This window comes from Carassius gibelio, chromosome A14 (assembly GCF_023724105.1).
Source record: "Carassius gibelio isolate Cgi1373 ecotype wild population from Czech Republic chromosome A14, carGib1.2-hapl.c, whole genome shotgun sequence".
Lineage (NCBI taxonomy): Eukaryota > Metazoa > Chordata > Actinopteri > Cypriniformes > Cyprinidae > Carassius > Carassius gibelio.
This window is the reverse complement of record NC_068384.1, coordinates 5,282,266-5,299,675: the sequence shown is the minus strand read 5'-3', so window position 1 is coordinate 5,299,675 and position 17,410 is coordinate 5,282,266. Positions and strand designations below refer to the sequence as shown.

General features: G+C 35.7%; 2 protein-coding genes across 2 annotated transcripts; both read left to right on the top strand.

The window, feature by feature from the left end:
• The first annotated feature begins 213 nt into the window (after positions 1 to 213).
• LOC128026966 (DNA-directed RNA polymerase II subunit RPB7) lies at positions 214 to 2,691 on the top strand. Its single transcript, XM_052614268.1, has 8 exons — positions 214 to 368; positions 672 to 781; positions 867 to 1,026; positions 1,197 to 1,247; positions 1,634 to 1,699; positions 1,806 to 1,877; positions 1,987 to 2,020; positions 2,216 to 2,691. The coding sequence occupies exons 1-8, from the start codon at positions 357 to 359 to the stop codon at positions 2,227 to 2,229; spliced, it is 519 nt and encodes a 172-aa protein (XP_052470228.1). The 5' UTR covers positions 214 to 356; the 3' UTR covers positions 2,230 to 2,691.
• Positions 2,692 to 5,415: 2,724 nt separating this feature from the next.
• LOC128027316 (elongation factor 1-gamma) lies at positions 5,416 to 15,077 on the top strand. The gene is made up of 10 exons (XM_052614842.1): positions 5,416 to 5,536; positions 6,202 to 6,360; positions 6,438 to 6,501; positions 7,740 to 7,882; positions 7,988 to 8,131; positions 10,196 to 10,325; positions 12,701 to 12,926; positions 13,016 to 13,188; positions 13,354 to 13,478; positions 14,790 to 15,077. The coding sequence occupies exons 1-10, from the start codon at positions 5,525 to 5,527 to the stop codon at positions 14,946 to 14,948; spliced, it is 1,335 nt and encodes a 444-aa protein (XP_052470802.1). The 5' UTR covers positions 5,416 to 5,524; the 3' UTR covers positions 14,949 to 15,077.
• Positions 15,078 to 17,410: the final 2,333 nt, after the last annotated feature.

Sequence of the window (17,410 nt, the reverse complement as noted above, 5' to 3'; positions counted from 1 at the left end):
TTTATTGCTACAAAATCACATAATTCGGGGGTTTTAAAATGTGTTTTTAAATTTTTAATAGCCAAAATAAATATTTAACAAAAAAAAAAAAAGAATAATAATAAATAGTTATTTTATAAAATAAATAGCTCAAGAAATGTCTGCTTGACTCGGAGGTTGGACATTTTTTATGCGAACTATATTGTGGAAAATATGTTCTAGGATATTGCATGACTTTTAATTTGAAAAGTCTCCCGGAAATACTCTTGTAGCTGCTTTCGCGGTTTTGAGTGGCGGTTCATGAACAAGGAAAAACCAACACTTGCTGATTTTTTAATTTAAAATCAATACTTTTGGAAGACCAAAACTCTTAAGAGATGTTTTATCACGTAAGTTCGTAACTCTCTCGGTTTTACGTGTAAAATGTAGATCATTAATAAGTATTTCATACATTCGGCTCGTGTAACGTTATTCATCGATGCTGTTTGTTCTCTGGATATGATACAGCTAACGTTAGCTAACAGTCAAATATTTTCATTTTAGATTGATGTATATTATGCTTATTTGTCTCATTTTATAAAAAGCACAGAACTGTCAATTTAATTGCTAATGGAGGATGATTTCTAGGTTATAAAAGTTATGAGTGTCCCTGTATTTGTTGTTGTTTTCTCAATAATAACCCATCACCATAGATCTCTTTGGAGCATGAGATTCTCCTCCATCCACGATACTTTGGACCGAATCTTCTGAACACAGTCAAACAGAAGCTGTTCACCGAGGTGGAGGGAACATGTACTGGGAAGTAAGTCCTACAGAAAGATCGAGATTCAGTTTTTCACTGAATATTATGAAATGTTTATCTCTAACGTCTGTCTTTTGTTTCACAGGTATGGCTTTGTTATTGCAGTGACCACAATCGATAATATTGGGGCCGGTGTTATCCAGCCTGGCAGAGGTTTTGTGTTGTATCCCGTCAAATACAAAGCCATCGTGTTTCGTCCCTTTAAGGGAGAAGTTGTGGATGCTGTTGTCACACAGGTTAACAAAGTACGGGCTTTTTTATCTTCTGTTAGTGCTGTTATTTTCATTTTAAGTTCAAGGAGACACATCACAACATTCAAGAGCCCTTATGAATAAATTACTTGCTCAATGATTGATAATTTATATCATTTTTCAGACCTATATATAATGTTTTTCTCTCTTTTTTTTCCCCCCAGGTTGGACTCTTTACAGAAATTGGCCCCATGTCTTGTTTCATTTCTCGTCATGTAGGTTCTCTGTGAATATGTGTGTGTGTGTGTGTGTGTGTGTGTGTGTGTATATATATATATATATATATATATATATATATATATATATATATATATATATATATATATATATATATATATATATATATACATGTGTGTTCCTGTAGCTCAATTGGTAGAGCACTGCGCTATCAAGCCCAAGGTTGGGGGTTCGATTCCCCCAGGAACACATGATATGTAAAAATTGATAGCCTGAATGCACTGTAAGTCGCTTTGGATAAAAGCGTCTGCTAAATGCATAAATTTTACATTTAAGTTTAATATATATATACTGTATATAAATGTGTAAATCATAGTCATTGACACTTGTAGCTGTCGTTTATCTGTGTTTCTGTAATATCTAGTCTATCCCCTCCGAGATGGAGTTCGACCCAAACTCAAATCCTCCATGCTATAAGACAGTCGATGAGGTAAGACCCAATAAATCACTTTAGGAATTGTTTTATTGAAGGGAATTCTTTGCAAATCCTCATATGCAGAAATAAACAGAATGTTTCATTTCGCTTTCTTCAACAGGACATTGTGATCCAACAAGATGATGAAATTCGACTGAAGATTGTGGGAACTCGAGTGGATAAAAATGATATTGTAAATCCCCATCATCTTTTTTTTAATTGAATATGCTAAATATTTATATTTGTATACAAATATATATTTTTAAGGCTTTTAAATATTCAATTTGTTTCTTTTTTATTAGTTTGCCATTGGATCTCTCATGGATGACTACCTGGGTATGTATTTCGAGTAATAAAATCAAACATCTGCCATAGCTTTGACATTAATTTTTATTCTAACCATTTTTCATGTAATTATTGAAATAACAAAAATATATAAAACCTGATTCATTTCAGTAACTTATTTATTCTTTGTCTAATTTCTTTGTGCCGTCCAACTATTCTCTAAGAGTTTTATTCTTATTCTTCTAGGTCTTGTGAGCTGATTCTTATACCAAGAATATGGGAAGTATGAAATGCTGTGGTGATGCTAAATAGTTTGTATATACTGTAATTATATACTGTAATGCCTTTTTTCTTTCTCTTGTTTTATTGTCATTTTTATGCCCATGTTAGTATATCCATAGTTTTTCCATGGTAACAGTTGAATTGTGAAACAGCATAAAGTCACATTGTAACAAACTGTAGTTCAGCAGTGGCTCTGTGTGATGAAAGACTTTCAACTGTTTGATTTAAAGAGATGCAGCAGAGAAAAGAGTCAGTATCTTCAGTTGGGCTCTTCTGAAAGACCCTGTGAGCAAAACCAGTTCACAAGCGTGTTATTAGAAGACCAAAGTAATCATTCATCACTTTATTACATAAGGTCATTTTTAAGCTATTTTTGGAAATGCCAGCCAGTGTGTACTTGAATATCTTTCTTTTGTAATACAACACTCTCTAAAAATGTGCTACATGTCTTTGTTTGGTTTTCTTGTTTTTGTTATCGCTTGTTCTGAGATCTTTTTTTGTAAGAAAGGCTTAATAGATAGTTCACAGTGAGCATTGCAGATTTTTGCCAACAGCTTTGGAAGCGAAATGTTTGTAATTGAAGCTTCCTTTCATGCCAGTCACACAGAAGCTCACTGCCTACTGGAACATTTAAAGGAATAGTTCATCCAAAAACAATAATATTTGAAGAAAACGTACTCACCATCAGGCCTTTCAAGATGTAAATTTGATGTAGACAGTTTGTTTCTTCATATGAGCAATAAATCATTTACTTACGAGTGGATGGATATTGCAGTGAATGGGTGCCGTCAGAATGAGAGTCCAAACAGCTGATAAAATGACACGTTTTATATTTCCCCCCTAAATTTCAACATTTTATTGAACAAAATAGTGACACCCCACCCCCCACATACACTCAAAAAAATAACTCTTTGAACGAACATAAAAAAATCATGGAAAGGATTTCCACATGATTAATTTGCTTTATTTCAGCATTATGCAACTCTGTTACTTCAATTTAATGTACTTACGTTGGGTCAACTTAATTTATTAAGGTTGATTCAACTTATTTACTATGGTTGGGCAAAGCTTAATTTAATAGTGTGAGCCCAACTAATCTGCAATGTTTTGGACAATGTTTTTAATAATTAAGTTCATTTTTTGCAAAATAAGTTTAAGTAAACTTGACAAACCTTAATAGAGTCAACAAACAACAAATGAGTTAATTGTACCTGAAAATGTTAAATAGTGATGACATAACATTTGAATAATGCCATTTTAGGAATGCCACCCCCCTTGCATTAGGATCATGAGCAGCTGATTAATATTACTTTTCATTCAAACCTTTCTATAACTACAGCTTATCAAGTATATCACAAACTTATTTAAATTACAAAGCAACATTTCAACCCGTTTGTTTCTTTGTTTGTTTCATTCTAAAACTTATTAGAACAACTTACTTGCTATAAATTGTATTACTCATCTACCTATCTAATGGTGCTACACTTCTCCAAGAGGGTGACAGAATAACAATTACCCATAATACACTGCAGAAATCCTCAGCCAATGAGATGCAAGTCTGTGTTGGTTTCACTAATATGTTACCTTTACTCAAAAATGTTATGTTGGCTGAACAAATAATTTTTAAGTAAAGCTGACAATACACACTTTTTTGTTGAATGAACTAGATTAAATCAAGTTCACATTGTTAAATATTTTTTTTTAAGTAATCATAACATGAACGGATTAAGTAAAATTAGCAAAGGTGAAAGTACATTTTTTTGAGTGTATAATCCTTGCCTATATACAATTTTTAACATAAAACAAAAACTTTTACAGGAGGTAGACAATTATTTAATAAAGATCTTAATATCTTCTTGGAAGAGAAAAATGTGGGGTAACTTTAATAATCTTGCATGAAATATTTTATCAGCAAAATAATGAGGTTGCAAAGAAAGTAAAAATTTTCATATTGCTTCTCTAAAGTGAAAAATCCAAACAAATCATCTAAAGTAAACACCAAAGTCATTATGAAGAATACGATAAACTGGCAAATGTCATGGCAAAGTTTTCTTGCATGATCTCAATGCCAAAAAAGATGTTGGTTGTGAGTCACAGAATGTACATTCATTTGAATTTTTGACACAATAAAGGATTTAACAGGATAGTACTGATAAAGAAATGTAAAATAAATATCTTTAACATTATTTACCAATAAAAAGCACAAAACTTTCAAAAAAAAAAAAAAAAAAATTTAAGTAGTAATAAATAAACATACATATAAACAATTAAGCAATAATTTAAATTTCCTTCATTTTTCCTTAGGACCAAATCTAGGATTACTTTGTGGGAACTATAAAAGAAAAAATCTAATAAAAAATCAATCCATGAAATCTAACAGTTTATCATTATTTGTATTATTAATTTGACATTAGAGACTATTAGTTTTTTTGTTTATTTGTGTAATATTTTCATCTCAAAATGTAAAAGTTAACGATATACTCAGTCATTTTGCTCAGTCATCAAGTGCAAATGACATATAGAGAGCATGTAATTAACATTTCCTTGGACAAATAAAAAGACACTAACATCAGACCAAAATCTAGAAGACGAATCACAAATATAAATCACATGAGACAAATATTTCTTTTGTGCATCAAAGAAAATGCAAGTATTGTATTTTCATGAATTTAGAAAGATCTGCCTACTTTACATGGGGTCAATTTTGTTACATATTTTGAAATGTTCAATTCAAGTTTATTTGTATAGCACTTTTTACGATATAAATCACTGCAAAGCAACTTTACAGAAAATTAAGTTTCTATGATATTTAGCTTTTCAGTGATTATCGGTTTATGTGCATATGACAGGAATTTTCAGAAAAATGAAAACAAGAAATAGTCAGCCAGACGACTAACACTATTAACAGCAATTATGTGACTGCACAGTAAGTAGCAATATTTGTTAGTTCTGTATGTTGTTTAAGGGTTAATGGGTAAATGTACCTCTATAACGTTGTTCAAAAATACAAAATTAGTACGGATTTGACAAGGCCAGAATTTTTTGCATTCCCCAAGGAATTTTCCTCTAGTGGAGATTTTATGTTTTGAATGAAAAATGATCAAATTATATTTTATCATTACAAGAGGAAGTACATATTTCAATACCGTCAACTATTTAGAAAAAGCACGTCCAGCTCTCACTTTCACCCTCTTGTGACGTATTATTTCTGCGTAATGACTGGCCTATACGTCAGCACCGCGCGACTGGATCCTCCTTTCTCTCGTGCTGAAGATGGCGGCGGGGGTGAGTAAGATGGGAGAAAACCCTTAGACGCCTTATCACAGCACATCTCCATCCACAATCACCCCAGAATCATGCCAATCCTTATATCTGTGCGCACTGTCGTCATACCGCATTATCCGACAGCCTGTTTTAAAGCTGGCGCGAGGATTATTTCGGTTGTAAATATCACCCTCGGCAGAGTTATGACCGATAGTAAGCGCTCCATTGTGCCACGTTTCTCTTTGTTTATCCGTGCACGCCTTTCATCTAGAAGGCTGGCAGGATATTTGTGGTTTCATATTAAATTAATGAACTCGAAGCGCATATGTTAGCAGCAACAGTGTGAGCTAGCATAAAAGCATAGTGAGCTCGAGAAGCATTAACCGTGTTGTCATCAAGATTTTTTTTAACTATTGACATCCCGTTCTGAAACTCCGTGTTGATGTCAAAAACTTAACAGCATCTGATGGTTCAGTAATAAATTTTAAGTTTCATTTCTGCCCTATTTGTGCATGCAAACGTTGTTTACAGTGTGTGAAGGTATTTATTGCAGGGGGTTGACTGTCAGCTGTTTCCTCTTCAGGGGAAGTGCTGTGTAATAGTGCTGTGTAATGCTCCTAATGAAGGTGATGCTTCTGTGCAGCATCAGTTTCAGCAGTGTGATCTAAAACCTTGTGTTTCTGCAGACTCTCTACACATACCCAGAAAACTGGAGGGCCTTCAAGGCTCAGATCGCTGCTCAGTACAGCGGGGCTCGTCTGAAGATTGCGAGCGCGTCCCCTGCCTTCACCTTCGGCCAGACGAACCGATCCCCTGCTTTCCTCAGCAATTTTCCCTTGGGCAAGGTTTGTATTCTCCTGTCTTCTGTTTTGCACATGTGTTCTTGATGAAGAATGAATTAATGTTGTCCATGTCCCGTTAGGTTCCTGCTTACCAGGGTGATGACGGCTTCTGTCTGTTTGAGAGCAATGCCATTGCTCACTACTGTAAGTATGCTTTATAGGGCTTGTTTATGCTGAGCCACTTCATGCATTTCCTTCGATTTGGATTAAAATGTTTCCATTTACACTTGGTATAGCAGTAATTCAATTTACTCAACGTCTAATGAAAATGTTATGATAAAAGGCAATCACAATATGCATTAAATTATATTCAAGATTTTATGTCACGTACAAGTTATGTTTACTAGGGGTGTAACGGTACGTGTGTTCGTACCGCACCGTTTTCGGTACGGTGCACGTGTGTGAGCTCGCTGTTTTGTAGTCTCTGCCGTGTGTCACAATATGAGGACAGGAATGCATGAACCGTCACTTCATGAGAATTTACCATTTCATGTGAGAAAACTGTCATATCATAAACAGACACTCAAAGATCTTCATGGCAACCCATCAAAATAAATGTTCGGTTTAACGTGAGTAAATTTACAATATATTAAGCTACTGTTGTAGCCTACAGTAGATTTAGCTATGTCTCTATGTAGTAATGATACGTCTCTATTAATAATAATAATTATGCCTAGACGGTTGCTTGTTTTTGACTTTTGTTGTAAAGAGATTATCTGATTAATACATATATATTTTTTTTATATTCCTAGACTTATTTGTTGAAGTCTTTTATTCAGTTGTATTGTAAAACTAAAAGACCTTTTAGTTTGCGGTGTTAGATTTTTGGCTGCATTTGAAGTTCTTTTTCACTTAAGAAAACAAATATTACTGACTGATTCATGTCAGATAATAAAAATACTGTAATAAATACAGTAGTTCAACATGTATTTGTTCATGTTTTATTAAGGGATCAGTCTGAAGCACACCATTAAATGATTCTAGCAATTTACACAGGGCTAGTAGTACATACAGCTGTATATACAGATACACACCCAGGTATCGGATCAGTACTCCGTATCGGCCGATACCCTGAGCCCAGGTATCAGAACATCTCTACTCTTTTTAGACTGTGCAAAAAAAGAAAAGAGGAAAATAAAAAGTAATATACGAAAATTATATAAAATAAATACAAATAATGAAATATACACAATTTATTAAACTACTTCACAGATGCTGTGTAGCGATGCTACAAGAACTGCTGTACAGATGATATGCAGAGATTTAAACCATGTGCAGATGAGTGGCCAAGTGTAAATGGGCTCATATATGACCTGTTATGATGCTTTGAAAAATGCACTGTTTTAATACATCCCATTAATGCCGTGGTTTCCTGCTGACAGTGAGCAATGATGCCCTTCGTGGCAGCACGCCCCAGGCCAGTGCTCAGGTGCTGCAGTGGGTCAGTTTCGCTGACTCTGAGATCATCCCTCCAGCTAGTGCCTGGGTGTTCCCCACCTTGGGTATCATGCAGTTCAACAAACAGGTTAGCTTTGAATATATTAGTGTAATGGTTTCATCTGTCAGGAATTGAATGTTTTTGCTTCTTTTTTTTGTTTGTTTGTAAGTCTGCACTCTGTCTTGTTTGTAGGCCACAGAACAGGCTAAGGAAGAGGTGAAACGCGTCCTCGCCGTCCTCAATCAGCACTTAAACACTCGCACTTTCCTGGTTGGGGAGCGAGTCAGTCTGGCTGACATCACTGTTGTCTGCTCTTTGCTCTGGCTCTACAAACAGGTGAGTCTGCAGGGTGCCTTCTGAGCTGTAGTCACACAGTAAAACAGGTCCATAGCGGTTCATCCAAAATCATTGCTTTTTCACTTTCAGTATAAAATGTTTAACACTAATTTTTAACTCTTTGATTACTTTTGCCCTCATCTAGCCCTAATATAAAGGGATATTAAATTCAATTCTAAAAGAGAACGCCTTTTGAAGGGTGCTTTGCTGTTGTTATTATCAAAAGGTATATTAGACCTAATATTATATTTATGCATTTAGCAGATGCTTTTATCCAAAGCGACATACAGCACATTCAGGCTAACAGTTTTTTCCTAACATGTGTTCCCTGGGAATCGAACCCACAACCTTGCGCTGCTAACGCAATGCTCTACCACTTGAACCACAGCAACACACCTAAAAATGAAAATCATTTACTCTTATCCTTCCAAACCCGCAAGATTTTAGTTCAGAACACAAATTAAGATTTTTAATAAAATGATTTCTGGCTCTTCGTGTACAGTCTACGCATCTACCGCTTAGCTTACTGTAGCTTTGAAAAATGCATGAAGATATTGTAAAACAAATCTATATGAATTGAGTGGTTCACATGCAAGCATGAATCAACGCACACATCAGTTAAGCTCGATATGTGTGAACAAATGAGATTCAGTCTCATATAGTTAAATGGTTGGTTCACCCAAAAATGAAAATTATGACATTAATGACTCAACCTCATGTTGTTCCAAACCTGTAAGAGCTCAGTTCATTTGCAGTGATGCTGCTGATGTGTTATCTTCGTTATTGGGTGCACCAGAAAACATGTCAGCAGCATCATGAACGCACTCACAACAGACCCATAAGAGAAGACAATGCTGCATAAAGTCGTTGTTTTTGGACTAAAATGTATTTTCGATGTTTCAACAAATTCTAACTGACCCTCTGATGTCACATGGACTACTTTTAAGATGTTTTTCTTACCTTTCTGGACATGAACAGTAGGGGTGTAACGGTTCACAAAATTCACGGTTCGGTTCGATACGATACACTGATGTCACGGTTCGGTTCGGTTCGGTTCGATACGTTTTAGATACAGCAAAATGTAAAAACATCTCAACTTTTCAGAATGCCGCAAGCGCACCGCGGGTCATGTGACAAGAACCAACCAATCAGCTTCATCCTTTCCCGTAACAACGTTGAGAGCTCAGCCAAGATGAAGGAACAGCTGATCATAGTTGTATATGGATTGCAATTTTGAAATAAATTCAGTAGCAGAGCTACTGCAAGCGATTTTTAGAGCTGCAAATCCATTTATCCTTCGCTGAAATTTTCGCGTCTCATGGAGAGAGCACATCATTGTTGCTTAGCAAAGACAGACGCCTCAGGAGAAAGACGCGCTTAGCGTTTTCCATGCGTTTTTAGGCACGATATGTGAACGGCCCCTAAGGCGCTCGCTCACTCAGCACGCGCTGAAGGCTCGTTGCAAAATGTCTAATGCATTTAACAGACCAGAAATATAAGATCTGGTGTTTGCACCTAAGATCTTGCGCCTGCTGAGTAGCCTAACATAAACATATAAGATGGTGTTTTTTTCTTCTTCAGGAGTGTCAGGGGCGTTGCCTGTTACGTTGTTTGGGTTATTGGGCTACCTTGTTGAACGCATATCATTATATTTCTTTCTCTCTCTCTTTTTTTTTTTTCAAATATAATTAATTACTCCAACGAACCGTTCGGTATACATAATGCGTACCGCGTACCGAACCGAAAGCGTCGTACCGAACGGTTCAATACGAATACGCGTATCGTTACACCCCTAATGAACAGTATAACGTGCATACGTTTTCAATGGAGGGACAGAAAGCTCTCTGACTAAATCTAAAATATCTTAAACCGTGTTCATAAGATGAACGGTATTTAATGAATAGTTCCTACATAACTTCAAGTGAGTAAAAGGTTGCATAATTATTATATTTGACTTTGAAATTTGTAGTTTGGTGTTTTGTTCAAATATTTCTTGGTCTTCAGTTGAATGTGTGATCTGTATGTTTCATGTTTGCTGACGTTATATTGTCTTTCTCCTTCTAGGTTCTTGAGCCTGCTTTCCGCCAGCCGTACCCCAATGTCTCTCGCTGGTTTCTGACCTGTGTCAACCAGCCTCAGTTTAAGGCTGTTTTGGGCGAGGTCAAGCTCTGTGAGAAAATGGCTCAGTTTGATGGTATGTTTCTCAAATCTTCTTGCTATGATGTCTTTGCACTTCAGCTTGAACTTGGATTGATGTGTAGAAAATCAGGCTGATTTCAGGGTTCTCAGCACAGTGTCATCAAGCACAACCAAAGATGTTTCCTAAATTCATAGTTTATAGGTCATCCTGTTAGGTTTGGTAAAATATGGACAAACCCTTTAAAAGGATGTATATAAATGTACATATTAAAGCAACTTGGAATACATTTACAATATTTAGCCAGACATAGTGTTTTCCCATTTACAAAAAACTGTTAGTTATTAAATGATTATTTATTAGTATTGGGGCTGTGACTGCGGTAGTGCTCGTGAGGTCACACACACTATAGCAAGAATGATACAAAGTTTTGTATACAAGTGTAATAACAGTAATAGCTGCAATTTTTAATTTCGAAAGTCTGTTAATTCACAAATTACCTCAAACGGCATACACAGCATTTCATTTAGATTGGCAGGTTTGCATTCAGTAAATTAATTTTGTGTTGAGCGATGGACCTTCATGGTAATGCACCACTTGTTTGGCGGCTGAACAGTGAAACGTGTCACCTCGGATGCAACACCGCAGCTTCACCACAGGTTTTGTCTGTGTCTAGTGTCTACATGACATTTGATGTCTGTGTCAGTACCTCATTAATAGGACGAGGCAGTTTTCTGTCGGGGATTTGTCATGTTTCGTGCCGCATCCAGTGTAGTATCACTGATTGAATATTTTGTCGCTTCACACCACTCGTGTCTGTTAGACAGGGTGTATTTAACTTTATTTCGGTTAATTTTTTTGTTTAACTGTATGTTTATTTATTTTAGTATTTTGCAGGCTACATATTCACTGACAGAAGTGCTAAAACATGAGCTGACAAGTTAAATTGGGTGTGTTCGATGAGTGAGACAGTGCTGGGCAGATTTCAGAGATGTGTAGAAATAAAAAATAAAATAAAAAAATATATAATATAGGCCTGTCGGTAAATCAATCGCGCGATAAAAAATTAGCTCAATATTTTTATATAAATAATGTAGCATGTCATGATGTGGAGTGGGGTTAGTCCGGAGCACAGCCTGTGGTCAGCCCGCGGTAGAAAACACCCTCTCCAATGGCACAGATGTCCCGGGAATAAAGAGAGAGAACGTCTCGCTAGAGTGACCAGGTTTGGGAAGCACCTTGCATTTGCTTGTGGATGAATCTCAATTGATACAGCATTGTACTCACACAACTATTGTACTTTATTTTAATACTGCGTCACATATTTTGCAAGCAATTTCGTTGCCCTTTTTTGTCGAATTGGGCCTACTTTTTGCTTGCTTCATTTGGCTTGCTCAGCTAAATGTCTGTAGGCATGTGGTTGCATGTGTCAACGCGCCCAGTGAGTTCACGCACGTGCACACACACACACACACACACGTGCTCTGCAGTGTTTGGGTGCACCCCATTTTTCAAAAACACCTGGGAATTTCACCCCGAAGGAAACCGATTGAGTCGGTTATATTCAGATGAGCTGGTGCGCTTGCATCAATCTGAAAAGCAGAGATGTTTTTAACTAAATCCTGTTCGGACGCGCCTGGAAAACAAGAGCGCGTCTCTTCCAGCAAGCGCGCATACCACATTTGAAATAACGAACTTGAGCACAAAAAAAGACGTGAGATGTGAACGTCCCCTTCATCGGTCAAAATGTTTACTTTCGGTTAGCTCCAGCTAAACGGTCAATATGAGCATCCCTAACTGGCATATACACATAACATACAATTAATAAATTTTAAGCCACACAAAATCAACATTTGGTATTTCTTGCTCTGAAACAGCCATAAAATAAAAGTTTATTGATCTTTGAAAAGGTGTACATGTGTTATGCCATTTATTATATTAGTTGAAACTGGTCTTAGAATTACTATTATCGTTTATTGCGATTTAATTTCTTGGACAATCATCCAGCAAAATTTGTTATCGTGACAGGCCTATAAGGCTGGCCCACACTAAAAGATTTTTATAATCATGTCAAACTTTCAAGAAGTAGAAGACCACACACAATTATTTGATATTGAAGCCAATAGAACATCAGGCAATAGTAACCTGAAGCACATCACACTTCTACTTCCAAAATAACACAAGGATATTGTTGAATGTACTAAACTGACAATAAACACAATCTCTTAGCATTATTTGAAGTTGAAGTGGTTTTTTTATTTATTTTTTATTAGTCTTCAGAGAAGATATAAACTTACATAATGATGCTCATGTCATAATGATGCTCCTAGAAGCATAAATAATAGCGGAGCAGTTCTTGGCGTTTAATAACTTTTCAGTATTGAGTGTGAGTATAAGTGTACTTTTAAAATTTAAAATGGAAATTTCTCTAGCTAAGAAGTTTGCTGAGATGCAGCCGAAGAAGGATGCTCCTGCTAAGAAGGAGAAGGCTGGTAAGGAAGGAGGAAAGCAGCAGCAACAACAACCGCAGCAGGAGAAAAAAGAGAAGAAAAAGGAGGAAAAGAAAGCTGCTCCTGCCGAGGAGGAGATGGACGAATGCGAGGCTGTACTGGCTTCTGAGCCGAAAGCCAAGGACCCATTTGCTCACCTTCCAAAAAGGTACTTGATGCACCTTCACTATAGAAATAGCTACTTTTTGAGAGTTTGTTCGTGCTCTAATGAGTCTGCCTTTGTCCTCTTGTCACTAGTTCTTTTGTCATGGATGAGTTCAAGAGGAAATACTCCAACGAGGACACACTGACTGTAGCATTGCCTTACTTCTGGGATCACTTTGATCGTGAGGGCTTCTCGATCTGGTATGCCGAGTACCGCTTCCCTGAAGAGCTGACCATGTCCTTCATGAGCTGTAATCTTATCACAGGTACAGTGGGGTCACATGGAATTTATGCATCTCTCTCTAAACAAAATGCCAGCTGTGTTTTACTTGTTTTAGGTTTACTTTCCATTTCAGCTTGTGCAAGTGTGTAGTAAGCACTTCATAGTTTTTCCATTGTATGTTCAAGTACACTCTTGCTCTTTTCCTCAGGAATGTTCCAACGACTCGACAAACTGCGTAAAAACGCGTTCGCTAGTGTCATCCTCTTTGGCGCGAACAATGACAGCTGCATCTCTGGTATCTGGGTCTTCAGAGGACAGGAGCTTGCATTTACTGTGAGTGATTTACATGTGCACATAACCCCTGTTTCATGTCAATGTATGTTTCTAGATAGACTTAGGGACCTTATGTAAAATAGATATGAAATATAAGGGATTGTGATCATCACAGATGCCAAATTGTGTAGTGTTTCCCAAATATAAGTGCCATTAGTTTACTATAGTGACCATTACTGTCATTTAATTTTAAACTAACATTCGATACTGTTGGTAAAAACCAAAGCTTCCTCTCTTTGAGACACCTCAGCTTTTTTTTTTCACAAATTTTGACAGTTCTGGAAGTGATTTGTTTTTTTCTGAATTAACTGAATGTTAGCATCAAAAGAAACGTGATTCATAATTTAAACCTGTCATATAGTTTTTTCTTTAGTTAAAGGCAGGCAAACTCAAATTCCCCATGTTATGTACAGTACAGCTAATGCATGTAATGTGATTGGCAGAGTTTTTAAAAAGAATGCATTACGTTGAATAGATAACATTTTAAAAACTGCCAGCCAGATTTGAAGCTTTTATTCCAAGGCTCTTGGTGAAATCTTAACTCCAGGGCCTTGTATTTGGACAAAGCACTGAGTAAAAGGAACATTAGCTGCTTTGAGTCTTGGCCAAATGTGACCAATAAAAATAGTCTTTGCACCTCAACACAGCTGTACTGAACAAACTGAAAGTTATGGCAAATGCAGCTGGGTTTCACAAGTAAACAAGCTGAAAGTCTTGATTGTTTCATATATTCTAGTGTTTGTACATAATAACCAGCACGTCACGTGCATATGTTCTCTGATGTGGAAAACATTTCCTGTATCTTTGGTTGATGCTGATTTCAATCAGTTTCTTTGGTAGAAGCTTGCCAAAGTAGACCGATGCATATCAGAGTCTTTTTTGATGTGTTGTCATCCTCAGACCATGAACATTAATGCAAAAATATAAAGGGTTCAGTTTCAGAATTGCAATTTATAATACTATATACATTCACTTTTACCATTATGTATTAGTGTTGAGATTAACGTTGGTACTGTTTGGTTGCCACACACCACCCTTGATGTCTAATGTGAAATATAGATGTTGAAGCAAAACTAGTTGTTTACTCTTATGCAAAATGATTATTATTATTTTTTTTTTTGGAAATTGGTGAACTGTAATATATTTTGATGGTTGGCTTGTTTTGATTGAGAAGTTAACAGTACAAATCAGGTTTGTTTGCAGTTAATATCATGCCACTACAAACAAAATTAAAAGTTTCAAGCATAACTTTTACCGGCATTGTTTCAAGTACAGATGTTGAGCAGTTTTGTTTTTCTTCTCTCTCCTCAGCTGAGTGAGGATTGGCAGATCGACTACGAGTCGTACACTTGGCGTAAGCTGGATGTGGACAGTGAGGAGTGCAAGACCATGGTGAAGGAGTACTTTGCGTGGGAGGGTGATTTCAAGCATGTAGGCAAATCTTTCAACCAAGGCAAGATTTTCAAGTGAGAACATCAGGCGCACAGTATTTATCAGAAGAATCAATGGACATGAAAATTGTTTGCGAATCCCATGTACAAGGCTTTGAGCTGTGGTGAAAGACTTTAAGTTGAGAAAATAAATTTTTTTTTTCCACGATCCCAGTTTGTGTTCATTACTTTGTGAAGCGTGTTAAGAGACAATTCCGTTGTGAGTTTTTCTGGCAAATCTCGTTTGTTATGCTAAAGCATGTCACACTTCAAAAGCAGTTATAATAGTTTTTGATCAACTTTGCTAGCTGTGAACAAAGGTGAATTTATAAAATTTGCTTTTTAATTTGGTAGTGCTGGTTTTAATGTTCCTGGGAAGTATTTTTCCACAGTGCATGACTCTCTTGGGAGCTCCGATTTGAGAAAGCATAAATTCTGATGCTCTCCCCTGACTTTTGAATTTGGGGGTAAAAAAATCCACTAGAGGGCGCCCAAGCTCACATATCCCATGAAAATAGTTTTAACACCCGATGTGGAGTTATGGAATCCTGTGGAAGATTTGAGGATAATTTAAACTTCGGATGGGCATTTTTTTTTTTTAATTGTGGCAAAGTTTTAACTTTTCTCTTAATAATCTTCATGCAAAACACTTAGCATGTTTATTTCCATTTCAAAATTGTGAGTTTGTTTATAAAAAAAAGTCATAGCTCAATGCATTTAAAAAAAACAATATTCATGTTAAATGTCCAGCCATTTCTTAAATTTAATAATATGAAATGCAATATTGTCAAGGTAATTTATCCTATTCCCAGGAAATGCATAAATATATAATATTTACATGTGATGTGAAAATATGCATGAATTTACTGAAAATTCCTTTACATAAAAGTATCTGCTAAATAAGTTCTACAGCAATCCAATCATTACATAAATCTTAAAGTCTTCGGTATGTATGAAGTCTGACTACCATATATATACATGTGTGTGTGTATATATATATATATATATATATATATATATATATATATATATATATATATATATATATAAAATAAAATGCAAGCATCTGTTGCCATAGGCTCGGCTTTAAGTTTTGAAATTGCTCTAAAGAAAATGAATGGGAGCATAAGCTGTTCAAACAAGTGTATTTGTTCTGTATTGCAGTTTTTCTTGTGACAGGATGAGAATTTACACATTTACTATTGTTCAAGCACACACTTCTGTTGGCATAGGAGTATACTGGGTTCTCATGTTTCTTGACACACCTGAGGAAAGACCGTGTAAACTTCAAGGGGGGAAAAGAGTCACACCTTGGCCACAGGTGTAACTAGTAATTTATCCTTTTGTTTTGCTTCAAGTATTTCAACGATTTAATGTGCCTGTATCTGGTTGTCAATCCTCCGTATTTCATATTTGAAAAAAAGAAAGGAATACAACCTTGATCCGTGTGGGAAGTAAATAACATGGCCTGAAAATGGCTGTAAATACATTAAACACACAGGGAAGCAACATAATCAAAACTACAAGTGACTGATTGCTGTTAAGTAAATAATTCCGAAAGTCAGTCTACTTTGAGTACAGAAGATGTAATCACTGTAGTGCTAAGGAGTTCCACTGATAAAATTCCTCACGAGTGCATCAGTTGCTCAATGGTGAGCACACACAGGCTGAATGAGCTGCCCTCCCTTCATCTTTACCACTGTGAGTGTGTTAGCAGGACGTCGTCACATACTGATCGCTGATTCACTTGCATGAGTGAAATCACTTTGACGAGTACAGATATGGATTCCACCCATATTTTCTCAGATAAAATAAGTTTTTATAAAAGGACTGAATGCGTTTATTTTTGTTTTAAGGTGCATATGTAGTATCAATTTTCCATTTTTTTTTTTTACGAACATTTGTGTTGGCCCTATTACACAATGCAATTGATTTAAAATATGGGTAAAACAAGACAAAAAAAAGCGAGTTTCATTAGTGAAACGCTAAGGTTTCATAGTTAACTATATTACAGTAGTTAACGTGCACTGTTTTTTTTTTAAATACGTTACAAAATACATTCTAAAAATCTAAAATTATATTTAATAAAGTTGTATTTCATTTTTTTTAAATATTTTGTTTAAAGTAATCTGAGTGTTGGGTAAGATTTTTCACAGTGAGCTATTTTTTATGTGCTGTATTTAGTTTTTTGTTAAATGTTTTATTATTATTAATGTGGAAATATTTGTGCTTTAGTTTTGACCATGAATCACTGGAAGAAGATTTTATATCTTAAGAAATATCCTGGTAAAATAAAATAAAAATTATGAACCTGAGCTAACATGAACAATTCTATTTTTATAAACTAATGTTAACAAAGTTAAATAAATACAAATTATTTTATTAATTTATACTTTGTTCATGTTTGATTAAGCGTTAAATGAGACTGTTCTGATTGTTCGGAAATAGAAATCTTTTGTATCAATACAAATGTTTTTCATGTCACATTTGATCAATTTAATG